This window comes from Branchiostoma floridae, chromosome 5, assembly GCF_000003815.2.
Source record: "Branchiostoma floridae strain S238N-H82 chromosome 5, Bfl_VNyyK, whole genome shotgun sequence".
NCBI classification, from domain to species: domain Eukaryota; kingdom Metazoa; phylum Chordata; class Leptocardii; order Amphioxiformes; family Branchiostomatidae; genus Branchiostoma; species Branchiostoma floridae.
Window position 1 is genome coordinate 13470975 of NC_049983.1, and position 15668 is coordinate 13486642.

The 15668-nt window shown below is 39.3% G+C and overlaps 3 protein-coding genes across 22 annotated transcripts in view; 1 reads left to right on the forward strand and 2 right to left on the reverse strand.

Moving 5' to 3' along the window:
• The window catches only part of LOC118415843 (traB domain-containing protein-like), a 14103-nt gene extending 12646 nt beyond the window's left edge, over positions 1 to 1457 (reverse strand). The window contains exon 1 of one of the 2 annotated variants that reach the window (XM_035820696.1): positions 1369 to 1457. In XM_035820696.1, the coding sequence (XP_035676589.1) occupies positions 1369 to 1414 (46 nt within the window). In that variant the 5' untranslated portion in view covers positions 1415 to 1457. The remainder of the gene's footprint in view (positions 1 to 1368) is intronic. The other variant, XM_035820695.1, reaches the window with a different exon arrangement.
• Positions 1458 to 1466: 9 nt separating this feature from the next.
• Positions 1467 to 7987, forward strand: LOC118415842. 2 transcript variants are annotated; one of them, XM_035820693.1, is made up of 10 exons: positions 1467 to 1577; positions 1947 to 2067; positions 2722 to 2918; positions 3133 to 3689; positions 4176 to 4351; positions 4882 to 5094; positions 5371 to 5565; positions 5775 to 5911; positions 6557 to 6652; positions 6805 to 7987. In XM_035820693.1, exons 2-10 carry the CDS (start codon positions 1966 to 1968, stop codon positions 6995 to 6997), a joined length of 1866 nt encoding a protein of 621 aa, XP_035676586.1. In that variant the 5' UTR covers positions 1467 to 1577; positions 1947 to 1965; the 3' UTR covers positions 6998 to 7987. The 2 variants fall into 2 exon arrangements, with proteins under 2 accessions (XP_035676586.1, XP_035676587.1); XM_035820694.1 differs by having other exon boundaries at positions 1489 to 1577; positions 1915 to 2067.
• Positions 7988 to 8580: 593 nt separating this feature from the next.
• The window catches only part of LOC118415840 (ELKS/Rab6-interacting/CAST family member 1-like), a 69071-nt gene continuing 61983 nt past the window's right edge, over positions 8581 to 15668 (reverse strand). For 7 of the 18 annotated variants that reach the window (XM_035820676.1, XM_035820680.1, XM_035820678.1 and 4 more), the window contains 5 exons: positions 15391 to 15483; positions 14080 to 14202; positions 12426 to 12437; positions 11078 to 11251; positions 8581 to 10711 (listed from right to left, as the gene is read on the reverse strand). In XM_035820676.1, coding sequence (XP_035676569.1) covers positions 10574 to 10711; positions 11078 to 11251; positions 12426 to 12437; positions 14080 to 14202; positions 15391 to 15483 — 540 coding nt within the window. In that variant the 3' untranslated portion in view covers positions 8581 to 10573. Of the gene's footprint in view, positions 10712 to 11077; positions 11257 to 12425; positions 12438 to 12949; positions 13013 to 14079; positions 14203 to 15390; positions 15484 to 15668 lie in introns of those variants that run through there. The other 11 variants (XM_035820689.1, XM_035820692.1, XM_035820675.1 and 8 more) reach the window with 10 other exon arrangements.

Genomic DNA, 15668 nt, shown 5'->3' on the forward strand with positions numbered 1-15668 from the left:
GTAGAAATGAAACTTATTGGATAGTGGTAAAAGTGAAACCAATATGGGAGCTATGAGTGTGGCTAGCCACTTTGTTGGTTGATGCCAGTCTACCACACTAGTGTCACTTTTACTACACCAGTACATGTCTTAAATACAGGAATGAATGCCTTCTTGGCTCTGATACCATGTTTTGTCCCTTTATTTCTTTTTACAACAGTCATCACAACTTTATGGTGCCTATTTTTGAAAATGTAGCCAACTTTTTTTCACCCATCTTGTTTTTTTTCGCCCTATCGCACTATTTTTGCAATCTGCAGAGGGTGTCATCCATAAAATTTACTTGCTGTGGCCTGATAGATTTCAAAGCTTTTTTTAAACATTTGATTACATATCGTTGAAGGAAACCAATTTTGTCCATGGCTCTCTCCCCAATTTCCAAGTAGAAATGTTAGGCTAGACCATGTGAAGGTAAACATTCTGTATTTGTTTGCAAATGTTACCTTTCTAGTTTTGAACTTTGTATTTGTATCGATTTATGAAATATATCTGTTGCATACTTAAAAAAAACTTGGTTCCTGTGATCATTGAGTCAGGTTTTTCACAGTCATCATTAATTGTAGGAATATTACCAGTTTTTTTCGTAGACTTTGCCTCAGACAATTTTGCCTTTAGGCTTAGCCCGTACCCGAGCGGCGGCGCTGTCCGGTCGCCGTATGGCTTTGAAATTTCACCCTCAGTCAGAGAGAATATTGCCGCCGCTGTATGTATTCCGAAGTTACTCTTCTGTTCAACATCGTCGACAAAATCGCAAAAATCAGATCGCTACACACAATGTTTGTATCCCCAGGCCGCCCCACCATGAAAATGACCACAAAACAAAGGGAAAACAAAAGCTTGTGTGGGTGAAATGTATGCAGATGCAGGTTTTTGACACGTGGGTGTTAATAAAATTTTGTCGCCCGCTACGAACATACGAACAATGGAAACTAATCCGTACTCTCTCCTCCTGATAAAAGCTCCTTGACTAGATTTGAGGACATGATTGTCTGCTACAACTAAGGAAACCTCACGCCCACCCTAGAATACACAACAATGTGACCACCCACTGAAATGTTACTAGGATGTGTATAGACAATAATATTGCTTCATCTCGCGCTGCCAGCTTTCTAAAATAGGAACGCATTATTGCACAATTTATCGACACTCCCATATGGTGTCTGACATATGATTTGACCAGGTTGTCAAAAATTTCCGAGGAAACAACTTATTCAGCAGTTGGTCTAGAGAATCGCAACACTCGAAAGTGTAACTTCACTTTGTTTGGTATCTAAAGGATGTGTATCTGGCTTACAAGATGTAACCTGAGTTGAACCATAAGAGATTTACCTTCGTCTTGGTGCAGATGATTTTCTTCTCTTCCACCTTCTGCCATTTTGTCGGCGTCCTTCGAACCGGAAGTGCTACCCTGACCTTTGACCAGCAAAGGTGGCAACCGGAAGTTTATTTGAACGTCTGCACAAAAGTTGCAAAAAGTGTTTGTGGGGTACAGACAGGCATTTTGGAGGTCTTCCTGGAAGGAAATGCACATTTTGAAGGTCTGTACACTTTCATTTGTAAGATGTGTAGGTTAGGAATCGTATTTTACCGCTACTTTTAATCGTATTAACTTTTGTCGTCTGCATTTTACTACGCCATTCAATTATAAGTTATAACCAAACAGCAGACGTGGCAACATTTGGTGCGGTGTGCAACAAGTTCATTGCCGTATTGACTTAATTAGGTAAACAAAATAGATGTTATAACTGTATTTGTATAGAAAGAGTAGAACTTTGCTAGTAACGAAAGACAGGAGCCCCTCTTCAATGTGACTACGCCCCTTTTAATTGCCTACTATTTTGACTTAACACCCCCCCCCCATTAAAATTTAAACAGCACATCAACAGATAACATAGCTGATATTCTAGGCTGAAGACAAACATCACGATGGGAAACGTGACGACATCAGACCTGCCCACAGAGAAACAGCAGGGAGTCCGGACACTTCTGGACTTGAGCAGGAAGTTGAACTATCATCAATATGTGAAGGTTGGAGAAGTCATATGTTCCTTCTAGTCCAGATTAAGTACCTAAGATAAGTTTCTTGGAGATTCATGGTCTTATTATTCTGTCGCTGAAAGTATATAAAACGTATTTGCCTGTTATTGTTTCTTTTTAATCAGTTACAACTTATTAACACTCTCATTGTGCACTCTTGCTAATCCATTGGTAATTTTTGGTAGCCTTGAGTAATGACATGTTCTGCATCTAGCCAGGTAAGAAAACCTATTATACCTTTTGAGTCTGTTTCATCTTGGTCTATTTGCAAAGAGGATGAAAGAAACTCGGCAGATATAATAAAATACCAGACTACTAGTATAATCAAATTATCATAAAAACACTATAGAGCCCAATTTACAGCAGGGTACTTGAGGACTTCCCCACAAATTTGCCCATTGCCCAACATGTATTTTTTGTCCTCTGTAACATTAGCCGTTGGAATGTAGTTGGCCTTTAGTAAACAATCTGTGTTCCAATGCATTTCACAAGCTCATGTAATAATGAGACAAGCATGTTTAAACCATGACACTGGTCCTAGGTCAGCTTAAACAAACTCATCTAACAAGGGTTTAATGGAAGTCCTATCATAATTTAGTACTTTTTCACAGGTTGTCATTTTCTCATCATCCTTTCTGCCTACAGCATGTGAACAATGAAGACCTGAACGCAGGCAGCCTGACAGCTCTACCATGGACACTTCTGAGCTCTGTGTCTCTCCATGGGGGCCTGGATGCCTCCTTTAACTCAGTCCCAGAGATACCCAAGGACCTGCCCCTCCACCTGCCCCATCTAACCTACATCAACCTACAGTACAACTGTCTGGCTACTCTTCCTGACAGGTCAGTACATGTGTGTTATTCTGTCTGTAAATTCTCATTTTTTGTTGTTCATTGTTTATCAACTGCTGATCTTTTTCTATTACCGGTACTGATGATACCCTAATGATAGGGAATTCTCTCCTCCTGCATATTTTGTTGCACCACAAGTAGTTGTAGTATGATAACATAGCCTATATTCTCAGTTTTGTTTTGTTTTTTTTCCTTTTGTTTGTAGTATTTCCCTGTTCTTCCACCTGAGAACCCTGTTGCTGAGTCATAACCAGCTCCAGACCTTACCTGCATCCTTCATCCATTTGTCCAAGCTGCAGAAACTGGACCTGTCTCACAACTGTCTCACAGAGCTCCCACAGGACATTGGAAACCTGCAGGCCCTACAGAGACTCAATGTTTCCAACAACAAATTACAAAACCTTCCTTTGTCATTAGGAACATCGCAAACTCTACAACTTTTGCTTGCTGTCAGCAATAAATGTTGCATGCCCCCACAACAAGTGTGCAATCAGGGTTCAGATGTGACTCTAAACTATCTGAGAACTCAGGTACCAAATGGTGTACCTTCCTCTGAACACGCCACCCCAAGATTTAACACCTTCAAAAGGAAGAGAGGACATGTGTTGCACGCATCGGTTCAGAACCCACATTGTGCACGGAGCCTGTATGCACAGGAGCAGACGCACACAACAAACACGACCAGCAGGAACCGTACGCCACTCCGCCCCCCTCCCCACGGGACCAAGCTGCACGCTGACACACTGATGGACAGGGTGCTGGGTGAGTAACTTTGGTAGCTTTTATCTAACTTCCAACATAGCTTTCTGTCTGCTTCCTGTTCTTCTGTTACTTCTGCAAGGGTTCCAGTTCTAGTAAAACAGACTTGAATATGAAGTTCTTTTTTAAATCTATTAAGCATGAGTTTCCAAAGGTCAAGTGACCTACCCCAGTACAAACAGTGGCTTGATCTTAGTTTGGTGTGAAATAGTTTCCAGTGTGTTTACATTTTGTTGCTAATAGTACTCTAGTAACAGTTGTTGTGCAGGGGTGAAAGGGTACGTAGGGATTTTTTTAGATTAAGCAACTAAGACAAAGTTACTATGATCAAAGGTATAAATGGATATAGCACTTACATAAACTTTGGATTAACATTACGTTACTTCTGGAAAGAGGAATATGCCTTGGAGGAAACATATTAGACTCTAGTACTTCTACAACTCTTGATAATTATCTTATAACCCATTTTCCCCAACATTTCCCGACCAGGACTTCTGTATGGTGCTGCCATAGGAGACGCCATAGGTATTGCTACAGAGCTGATGACACCTGATGAGTGCAGGTTCCACTACAATGCAGAAACCCTGTCCTACTCAGACATCATCAGGGACAAGCACAGGGTGAGGTGGAGACCTGGAGACTGGACAACTGACTTTGATCAGACTGTAAGTCTGAGGGCATCTTAGCCTGGGTACCATCCAAGGAGCCCCGATAGAAATCAGATGGTACCCAGGCTAAGAGCATCTTATCTTTGTTGATAATGTCTTATAGCATTGAAGAAAAGTGATTCACCTTTTACCTACTATACTTAATGTGATTGAACTTTTATAGAATGCGCTTTTTTATTTTATTGCACATTATTACATTGTAGCAAAGTCTTGATAGACCTCTTCCTAATCTCTAGCTCTTTGGGCAGAAACAAAGGTCAGGCAGTAAAAGATCTTAACATGTAAATTCTATAACTGTTTAACCGCCCAACCCTTGTTTTCATCCAACTTGCCAGAGTTTGGAAAGGGGTCTATAAATGAGTTGACCCATTGGTTATGAAAAAGAGGTTGAGTTAGAGCTGTTTTTAACATGGTTACTGGTAAGAATTACATGTACTTTTGGCATTATAACAAAAAGATGGGACTCTGTGGTCCTCTCCTTACAGTTGCAAAGTACATGTCACATTGTTTTCCTCTCCTTCCCCCAGCTGCTGCTCCTGGAGTCCCTTCTGAAGTGGGGAGGGGTTGTGGATGAGTTAGACTTTGCTCAGCAGCTGGAGACGTACTGCAGGGTGGGGTTTCCTGAGCTGGGGGACACGGAGGAGCCGCTGGTGGGGAACACCATCCAGAGGGTCCTGTCTGACCCCAGGTACCTGCAGGACCCACATGGAGCCGCTAGGAGGCTCTGTCACAAAGTGGAGGTACAGTATATATGGTATGGTTCAGGATAGGATGTTTGACAGCACTGGTAAAAAAAATGAAGATCAAACAATTTAGAACAACCAGTACTGGAGTACGTTTGACCTAGCTTTAGCTAGCTTGCTATCCGTTTTCTTTCTGTTTTTATTGGGTGCTGAATAGGGCTATAGCAGAGAGAATGTGAATGCTTTAAGTTAGGCATTTGCCATATTTCCATGTTTGATTTCAAAGTGAAGTCTTGTGTCTTAGTATTGACTACTTGTTGTATCTACTTGCAGGACCAAGATGATGTGCTGTTTGAGTACTGTGACAACAGCTGCCTGACCAGGACAGTAGTACTGGGAGTGCCACAGTTCCACGATCTCAAGGAGGTGTCAGCCAATGCCATCAGAATATGTAGAGCAACCCACCATGACCCTCGTTGCTTAGCAACTGCTGTTGTTCTCACAGCAACCATTGCACTCATGCTGCAGGTAAGGGTGGGGTTAGGGTTGGGGTTTAAGGGAAAACCATACACCTTTAGCTAAGTTTCTTTGCAAAGGATTTTGATAGTGAATACTTTGATGATTAAGTAGATTGACTGCTGAAATGTGGATTACAGAGTTGGTATACTGATGATGCAAAAAAAATAAGACTGAATCACTATCATGTAAATTTATTGGATACCCTGTGTCGCTTTAAGGGGAGTTATGACATCACCAAGGATGAATCCATGGAGGAACTACTTCAAGTTTCCATGGCAACAGGACGTCAACATCTGTCCAGACCGGCCCACCTGAAAGCCTTTGAACATTACTGTGGGCTCAGGGACTATCAGAGGTGAACACTGGTCTTCTCTGTAGTAGGCACCTCACAATGCTTATGTTCTATTCAGTGTCATCATGACAAATAATACTTTTGGACCAAATTCCCTTACAAGTCCTTGTACCAGTATACACAATATCAACAAGCAAGCAAATTATAACTCATATTAACCTCATACATCACATTAGCACTAACATAATTGTCCATACAAGACATGCATTTGCCAAGGAATCATGGATTCTACATGTACATGTTCTATCTTGCACACCCTTCAGCACATCCAGTCATCTACTGCCTGAGCATAACACAATACAACACACATGCCTCTACAGATCAGTAAGTTGTACATACAATCACAGAATAAGAGGAACGAACTTAGCCATAGCATGATAGTTTTAGCCATAACATAACATAACTTAAATTGATTTTAGCCATAACATATCTCATGTTAGTTTTGACTATCATACACTTCCATTTAGCAGGTGGTATGTCTTAAGTTTGTAGCTTTTGACTTGCAGTCTGATAAAGTATTTTATCCTCATGACTCATGAAGATAAAATCATGAATCATGAGATAACATAAGAAACATGTTGTTCAGGATCTTCTCTTTGATTGCACATAATGTATTGGAAACAAACTTATCCTCCCCCACCCCTGTAGCATTGAGGTGTGGGCCCCTCACCAGAACCAGATGACATTCTGCTTCAAGACACTGGCAGCTGGGCTGGTGGCCCTTAGGAGCAAACAGGACTTCAGGTCAGTCTTAGTGTACTGCTGATTATTTGTCGTCATTGTTTTACACAGTTGATACATATAGCATCATTCCTTCAATTTCCTTGGGTTTCTGTTGCATTTTAGGATTGCAGAATCTATGATGCGTGATTGTCACAAATGATATTCCCTTGCAGGTCTGCAATCACGGAGCTTGTGATGCTTGGAGGAGACAGTAACACCCATGCCTCTGTGACGGGTGCACTGCTGGGGGCCTATTGGGGTTACAGAGCGCTGCCCCATGATTGGCTGAATGACCTTCCTGAACCCCAGGCTTCCTTACTCAACACCAAAGCCAATGCCCTGTTGGACATGATGGGAATTCCCTGAGAAACTATTGGGCATTGTAGGCAAACTCAGAAGGATAATGGGACATCATAGTGTTAAGAATACATGAATTTAGATCTCCTTTGTGAAACATTCTGCAAACTTGTCATGTTGCAGGTTGTGCCCTGAGGAGTTGTGGGTCATGTTAATAGGTGTGTGCCCAAGGACCAGGGGATGTTATGGGTCTACATGCCATCAATATAATATAAATGGGAGAAAAGAGGTATTCAGAACTATAACAAGATGGGCAAGGCAGGAAAATTAAATAAAAGTACAGTACAGTGTATACTTATTTGGTGATGTATTTCACCATTTTGAAGGTAAAGGGTTTGTGTGAAGGGTGATGACCAAACTGTCCTATCTTTTTTCCTGCAAGTAACAATCTGTTGGTGGACATAAGGTCTGCTAAATTCTTCTCAATCAGTTGTAACTATTTTAGGTTTAAGATGTGCCATTTTTGTTGACATCTTTGCATTGGTTGGATTTTAGAAATTTTATGTATATGTTTAGGACGCTATTCTATGAATAACAGGTGCAAGAATCTCAAGTCAATCCATCAGTATTATTGAAACTTAGATAGCATTGAGAATACTTGTAAATTATATCAGATATTTTTACAATTACAGTCATGTAGCATGGCTTGTTCATTAAGATATTTATAGCAAGCCTTGTATTATTTGTATCCTCAAGTACAACCGTCACATTTTGTGCAGATCTTACTGATCATTGTTAATCTGTTTACTCTGATACACCACTCATATGTTCTGATGTCAACAGTGAAATATGTCTGATATTGCTGGTTGATCCTATATTGCAGCGTTTGTTGTCAGATATTTGAAATGGAACCATAACAGTGAAACAGTGGAAACGTTATTTACTAGTCAATGGTCTTATCCCCCGCATTCATGAAATGTATCCATGAGCGCAAGCACATGTACAATTTAGGTGCTAAGGTCAGAATCAGGTAAAAAAATTTACTTCTCTATCTTGTAAGTGTTGGTGCAAGTGTATTCTCAATACATTTACTGCAAGATACTGTGTTAAAGGCATGTTTTATGTCATAGATATGCAGACCATACACTTGAGATTCAGTGATATGGCTACAACATGCAGTCAACTCAAGCCCAATGTGCAATTTCCAAAATCTTTGTACAGGGGGCCGATCAGTCAAAGCAGTACTGGGAACACAATCTAGGACCTAGTGACAGAATAAATTTACACCAGATCCATGGCTTTTTAAGTCGACAAATCTACGCATGCACAAACACACATGGACACAAATGGTACCAAAACACACTGATTCAGTAATTTCCCAGTTTTGGAGCCTGAGGTGTTTTTTTTTTTACTTTAACCTTAAATGGTAAATCTATTGATCAATTACAGTACTGAATCAATCATTTTAGTACAAGTGGACTGAGTTGATGCATGTATCAAAAGCGACCTCTATTAGTTTGGTGCAGTACTGCATCACTCTGGAGTGCTGAAGCACAATTATATAGTATCCAACATTTACCTGATACTCTCCATTGTTTTCATGCCATGAGGCACATACCAGGGGTATAAATAACTCAAGAAACACACATCCCTGTAGTTTAATGAGGACGGCTGTATTTTCCACATCGCAACAAAGCATACATTCATCAAATATCACAATATTCTGCTGTCTGTAGCAACAACTTAAGCTTCTACAATAGGACTTAATGCTGTCTACTATAAATACATCTACACAAGCCAATGTTAGAGGCTTCTAAAACAACATTGGATTTGTATCTACATCCTAGGGCAATATCATATCAACTGGTTATAACATTGCGATAGTGGGTAGATGTCAAAGCGTTAAAATCTGTCAAGGCCTGTACAATATATAATGTGGCTAGTTCATTACAATTTACATATTACCATACATGAGAAGCAGTTGCATGAATAACATCAGTATCTGTGTGTAGTAACTTATGATAAAAAATACTTTGGCGCTTTCAGCCTGATGGTACCGTAACTGTGTAAACCAAAATCTCTGCAGAAACTCATTGTTACAACTTAAAACGCCTCCATAAACAAGATGCAGAGGGTACATGTATCGTAACTTTTGTCAAAAGGGAACTTTGTAAACATATGAAAGCTTTAAAAAAAACTTACAGAGCAACTTTTAATGGTCATGGGCTTTCGGAAAGCCCTTTCTATATCAACATCCTACACGTTTCTGTACAAGCCCCCTTTCCCTATGGTTCTATATCCTGTGGTTGAGAATATGCCAATTTTGTGTCAGTGATACGATTGAAGATACGATTGGCTCATTAATTTTTTCTGACCAATCAAAGTGAATGCAACATTCTGGTCTAATCATACAATTACAGATATATGACTGGCGAATCATTTGATTTCACCAATCAGCTTTGACAAGACACATCAGCACTAGCAAATGTACTGGCAACACTTGGTACATTGTCACATTACAAACACTTAACACAAAATTCAGCTTTGTACAATTTTTCTACAAGACCTAGAATAAAATCCATCATCAGTGGATAAAAAACTTTTAACTCATTCTCCTGACTCTATTCTACTCTTGGGGTGGCACAGATATTTGTCAGTGGCATATGAGTTCCAGAAATAAACACAACTACTGTTTCCTCCATTCTGAACAATCGTGGTCTGATTTGATACATGGCTGTTGAGTTATTAAACCTTCCAAAACTCACTGTCATTCTTTACAATATCACGCGGTTGACAGTAATCACAACTAAATGAAGACTGAAAATGAGGCAGACATTTTCCTTGTAAGATCCACTGGAAAACAAAATTGAGTTTCCCATAGCAGCACATCATGTGACTGTAGTCTGGCCAACCACAGCCTGTGCTACAGTACAGCTGTCCATCACTGGTCTCCATCTGTTTACCACATATCATGGCAAGACATAATCTTCTTGTTTGTTCTTCACGGTTTGTTCTCTTTTCCTTTTCCATGCAACATTCACAAGCATTTTGTTACCAATAGAATTTTTTCTGCACATTATACAGTACATATGATAAAGTATACAATAATGGCTTTTCATCTTGTCTAGTTCAAAGGGCTGTGTCAACTTGGTCGAGGGAAGAAAGACCTGAAATAATTGGCCAGATTTAGTCTTGTGACCTCCAAGGAGGACTGACTGGACAAGGGCACTTTTCTTTGCCCATTTGTTGAAACTGAGCGAAGCTTGAAGGGCATTTGGACTATGCCTATCAAGATCAGGTTTGAATCTGTACAAATATAATCCTGTGTAAAGTGTGGAGTCTTCAGAACTAATTTCAGATTCAATGCTGTATTGATGATAATTCTTCTGTGTGACAGTTTGTTACTGTTACAATCTAGCATCAGTCGACACCCAATATACGATATACATCTGCTGTGATGCCTTATAGAACTTGCAGGAGGCTGTCCATGGTGCTGACCATCTGGTGTTAGTTAAAACTCTATTCTGTCAACCAAAACTTGCTGGAGTACTTCCTCGCACACCACTACCATAAACTTCGTAAATAACCATCTTCTTCCAATGGATTACACTGACATGTGATGATCACATGATCATGTAGCCATCGTTACCCTGCGCCCTCCAATGCCATGACGACCCTCTCCAGTACGTCTGGATGGTGGTCTGCGATGCGCTGCAGCAGGGTGTCTGCATACAGCTGCAGGCTGGCATTGTCCTCCTCATGCCTGCGGTACTCCTCTAACAACTGTGGGAACAGTGGGAGAAGGCTGGGATAAACAAGTGTTTACCTGAGGCAATACACAATATCAGCAGGTATGAGTACGAGACCATTAAATTATATGTTTATCTGCTTTTCCAGAACATTTTCCTGTACCACCTCTATTAGAGTATCAAACAATTTTCATGTAAATCCCAATCTTTCATCCTTTTTCCTGCAATGTGCTCAATGATGGAATAGCCATCAGAATACATCCAATCATTCATCAATGACATCAAGCTACATGTATGTAATCTTTACTTTCTGAGAAGTAAACATGTAACACGCAATTCCTATCTTCCCAATCCTATGCTTCTGTTCTGTCACGTCTGTCCCATCCCCTGCTGAGCTTACCTCATTATAGTCCAGCTCCTTGAGTTTCTCCATGGAGCGGACCTCGTCCTGTTGTGTGCGCGGCAGCCCCTCCAGCAGAGTCTTGTCCTTCTCCAGACTGAGTGCCACCAGATGGTCGATGTACGCCTTCAGCTTCCGCTGTCCCTCCTGCAAGTCCTCCAGCATTCCCAGCAGCTGTGGGGGAGAAGGGCAGGTCTAATATGTACAACACACAGCATGTGTACTGGACCGCTGACAATATTCTTGGATCTACTTGGGTGAAACTCTTCACTATCAGTCAAGAGTGACTGTTCAATAGTTGATGTTGTTTTAAACTTTCTTGTGCAAACAGGTAGTTTTTTATTAACTTAAGATCTTACTTGTTGAAACTCAACATGCTGTGTATGACTAAGAGTTGAATTGGTCTGTCATTTGGATGTCAAGTTACCAAACAAAGGGCTATCACTGATGTTGAATATCATTATTGCTATGTTAAAAATGAACAAAATCAAGAGCATGGTAGAGGAGAGGACAACTAGCTAGCTTGCAACAAATCTATGGATTTAACTCTACTTAAAGCATGCTAAAATAAATATTCTATCCAACTGAAAATTCCACTTGCATTGAATTTCATTAAAAAATGTTTGAACACATATGAACAACATATCCAGAGATATGGTATTTGTAAATTACAAACTGAAAATTTCTTACAAATTCTGGATAACAATACAAGTACATGACTACGCCCATTACGAAATACAAATGTACCTCAAAAATATATTGTTTGACATGAAAAACATCATCAAGTATTGCAACACAAAGATGTAATGTATTGAAGAAACATTCAGTATAAAGCAAAAGATAGTGTTGTCTGAGATGGACATCATCTGACTGCTGTAATGTCAATGTACATATACATGTAGGGTACAGGACAGGAAAAGGAGAATGGAATGGCAAGAGGAAGAGTTGAATTATAATTCACCACCATGATTTTGACTTGTTCAAATACTAACAAACTCTGTTTTACTTCTTTCTTGAATTATTGGTATTTGTGTTATATTATTTATATCACAAACATTTATCGGGTTTGAATATTATGATGACAAATGTCTTGCTCTGTATAACCTAGTCACAGTGTTGTGACAGCAATTATCCATGTTATTTTTTTCTTAAACTAAGATTCAATGACTAAACACTTACATAAATGTGAAGTGTGAATAGGGTAACATAAAAGTCAGAAAAAAAAAGAGTAAAACAAAGAGGGAATTCTTGTTATGGAAACAATCAACAATTTAGACAGACAGACAGACAGTCAGACAGACAGAACAAGATTAGAACTTTCAAATTCATAAGTAAAGAAAAAACTTGCCTGTGTATTTAACTTTGGTGACAACAGCAAAATCAGCATGAACCATATGGAACAACAAAGGCAGGGAAAGTTGAACATGGGCAGTTAATAACTTGGGTCACATGTTAAGTTAATCAATGGTTACTGGTTTACTGTTATTATGTTAACAAGGTACATGTATCCATGACCACAACAAAAAATGACATTGAAACAAAAACATGAATGGAGGACAATGGAAAATGTAACAAATTATGGATACATCAAAACTGTTACATGAAAAAAACATAAATAAACAAGTGTATGGGAACTGCACCGATTTTGAATTGGCTTGAAAATAATTTGCTGTTCTCCATTGCTATTGTTTGATACTACTGTCATACGTCTTGCAAATGCATTGTCACAACAGCATCAACATAATAACTGGGAAGAACATTGTTTATGGCCAATACAAAATCAGTGAAGTGCTTCTTTAAGTAGTGTATGTTCTGTTAACACTAGACATTATAATAATTTTATCTCAGATTAATGTTTGAAATAAAACCTACCCTATAAAGGGTGTCAATCTGTGCTAGTTGTTGTTGCTATGCCCAAATGCCTTCCTCCTCCTCCTGCACATGCAGGGCGTGGTTTTCCATGGCAACATGATGTCATCACATGATGAGGTGGTTGCCATGGCAGCAGGCATGTTACCACGGTTGCAGGTGGAGGAAGAACCAGACTTGGTTAGTATATTAACTTGGTGTTATCGTATACTTGTTAAGCTAGGATAAGTAAGTAAGAAACAAAATCAACTCATGTATTAGGTGCTGGACAGTGAACACCAATAACAACAAATTCAGCCACAAGCTTGCTTCATCTGAAAATAAAAGCAAAGCAGAACAACAATATTTGATAACCAGGCACAAATATCAAAATGCAAAAATAAAAAATCATGATGCTGCCTAAAATTAACTGTTCAGAATAACTCAATTGGCAAGTTCCAAAACATGGTGTATATACCAAACATGATCATTGTAAAGGAGACAATGATGTTATGGGGAGTTTTTTAAGTCACTTCAACTTTCAAGAGGAGTCTAGCACAATGATTCATTCAATATGCACATAAAGCAGATGTCACCCATGTTTCTTACCATTTTATACAACCATTAAAGAAGTAAGAAGTACACAGGCAAGCTTACATGGTACAGTTCTCATTCCCTGAATAGCATGTGCAAGCTCTTATTCCCAACACTATGTGCATTAGGTGCAAATCTAAACAATCTCAACAATTGAAAATACTCCCGTTTTGATGATTTACCATGAAGAAAAAGAGCTGTGTTAGTAAAAGGTTAGTAGGACATTGTAAAAAGCTGCCAACATCAAGATGCACCGATTTGTGCAATAAACTACAGGCATTCGAGAGGAGAGGTTAGTGGTTAAATTGTCTGACCAGGTATGTGTATAACTGGTAGAACCAGCATTGAATGCCTCTTTCTTTTCAGTTCCTTTTTCTATCTGTCACACTAAGCACCCCTAACCATTGTCACCAGTGAGCGATCCAACATCAACCACAACCTAAGATGGTCCTTTTGTTTGGTTTGCAAAAGAGATGTGATTGACTATGGATCACTTCAAATCCTCAATACTATGGCACCTTGTGAAGTGGAACATACCTTGCTGTATCTACAAATTTTACCTTAGGAGAAGCAAGATCAGAGGGTGATAGAAGCTCTGTCGCTGAGGGCGATAAGAGGTCTGTCGCTGAGGTTATGGGGCCTTGATCACATGATGGAGAAGCTATGGGGCCTTTCTGTAAGTGCTTTGTCCATATGCAAGCAAAAGGACAACAAGAAGAGAAGCCTTTAGTTGGGGACGGCTTTGGGACCAGTAGCAGGAGAGAGATTAGAGGCACTGCATGCAGAACGCCACTTAAATTTCAAATAAACACAAACTGGAAAGGGAACACTCCATAGCTACTTTGACTCTTTATTAGTTTCAGCATAAGTCAACGGCATGGCAATTTTTATCAACTGGTCAGCATAGACAAAAAATACTGTCTAGACATCAAAGGAACATTTCTTACTGAAAAAAGTTTTTTTTTCTAGAAGTTTAATGTTTTGAATATCATTTCAAATAGAAGTTAGAGGAAACTTGGCTGGTAAAAAAACTTGAAGGCATTTATCCCTAGAATTGTAAGGATATTACCAGTTACATAACAAAGTCTAATTCAATTAAACAATTTAAGAAACTACAATTATTAAGAGTTTAAGAAGAGGAAGTCTAGCCTACAAGTATCACCATGGTTACCTCTGTATCTGTTACCAGGGTAATGATTGGACACTCCTGGTCTGAGGGGAGTTCTCTTTTCTTGGTAGCACAGAAATGGGGTAGGAAATTAAGTTTTTACCACATTGCAAGGTTTAGTGATAAATTGTGTACATTGTATTGGACTATTTAGAAGTTTAGAGGTATATCTAATTATCATGCAGAAGTATTTGATCATTGAGATTGTTGAACAAACTGAAGTCACAAAGCTTTATAAGATCTTCTATATGTGCAAGAAAAGTTCATTCAAAAGGTGTTCAATTTCACCATACAAAACCAGAAAATGTTTACCTTTTCACTGCTTTGATCATTTAAGGGCATATCCACATTGGGCAAAGGGGTTGGGCTAGGGGAGGGGGGTTTGTCCTTCATTTAATGCAGCAGAGAAAAAGGAAAGCACTTAACAGTTGACATGGCTGTTATTACTCAATGTTGGTCCTGTTTTGACAAAATGTCTGTGTAACCTGCTGAAAACACCTCCAGCTGGCCTCAAAACTACAGAAATGTCAGTAATAACAATAAATAACCTTAGTATTCCTTTCTCACATTCTACAAGAATATCGCAAATATCAGCTAACGCCTTTACATTAATCCTGTTGAAAAATATGTCTCATTAAAACATTCACTAAAATGTAACACTGTTGCCTGCTAATTGACCTTGGCCTACATCATATGACCTCACCTGATCAGGGGAGGGGCCCTGTCCATCAGTAACGGAAGATCCGTTCATTTCTTCATCAAAGTTGTCGTGCATCAGTTTAATGCGGTTCTGGTTCTGTAAGGGAAAATCTCCATGAGTTCTGCAAATACACTGTGGATGTCTCTGGTATCGACAGTTAAGATATTCCACAAGATATGTTTCATTTTCCTGTGACTTGCAGTCCATAGCAAAATGACTGTCCACACTGGGAAAGCATTCAACAAACACACTATGATATAAACCTTGACCAAAATCTTATA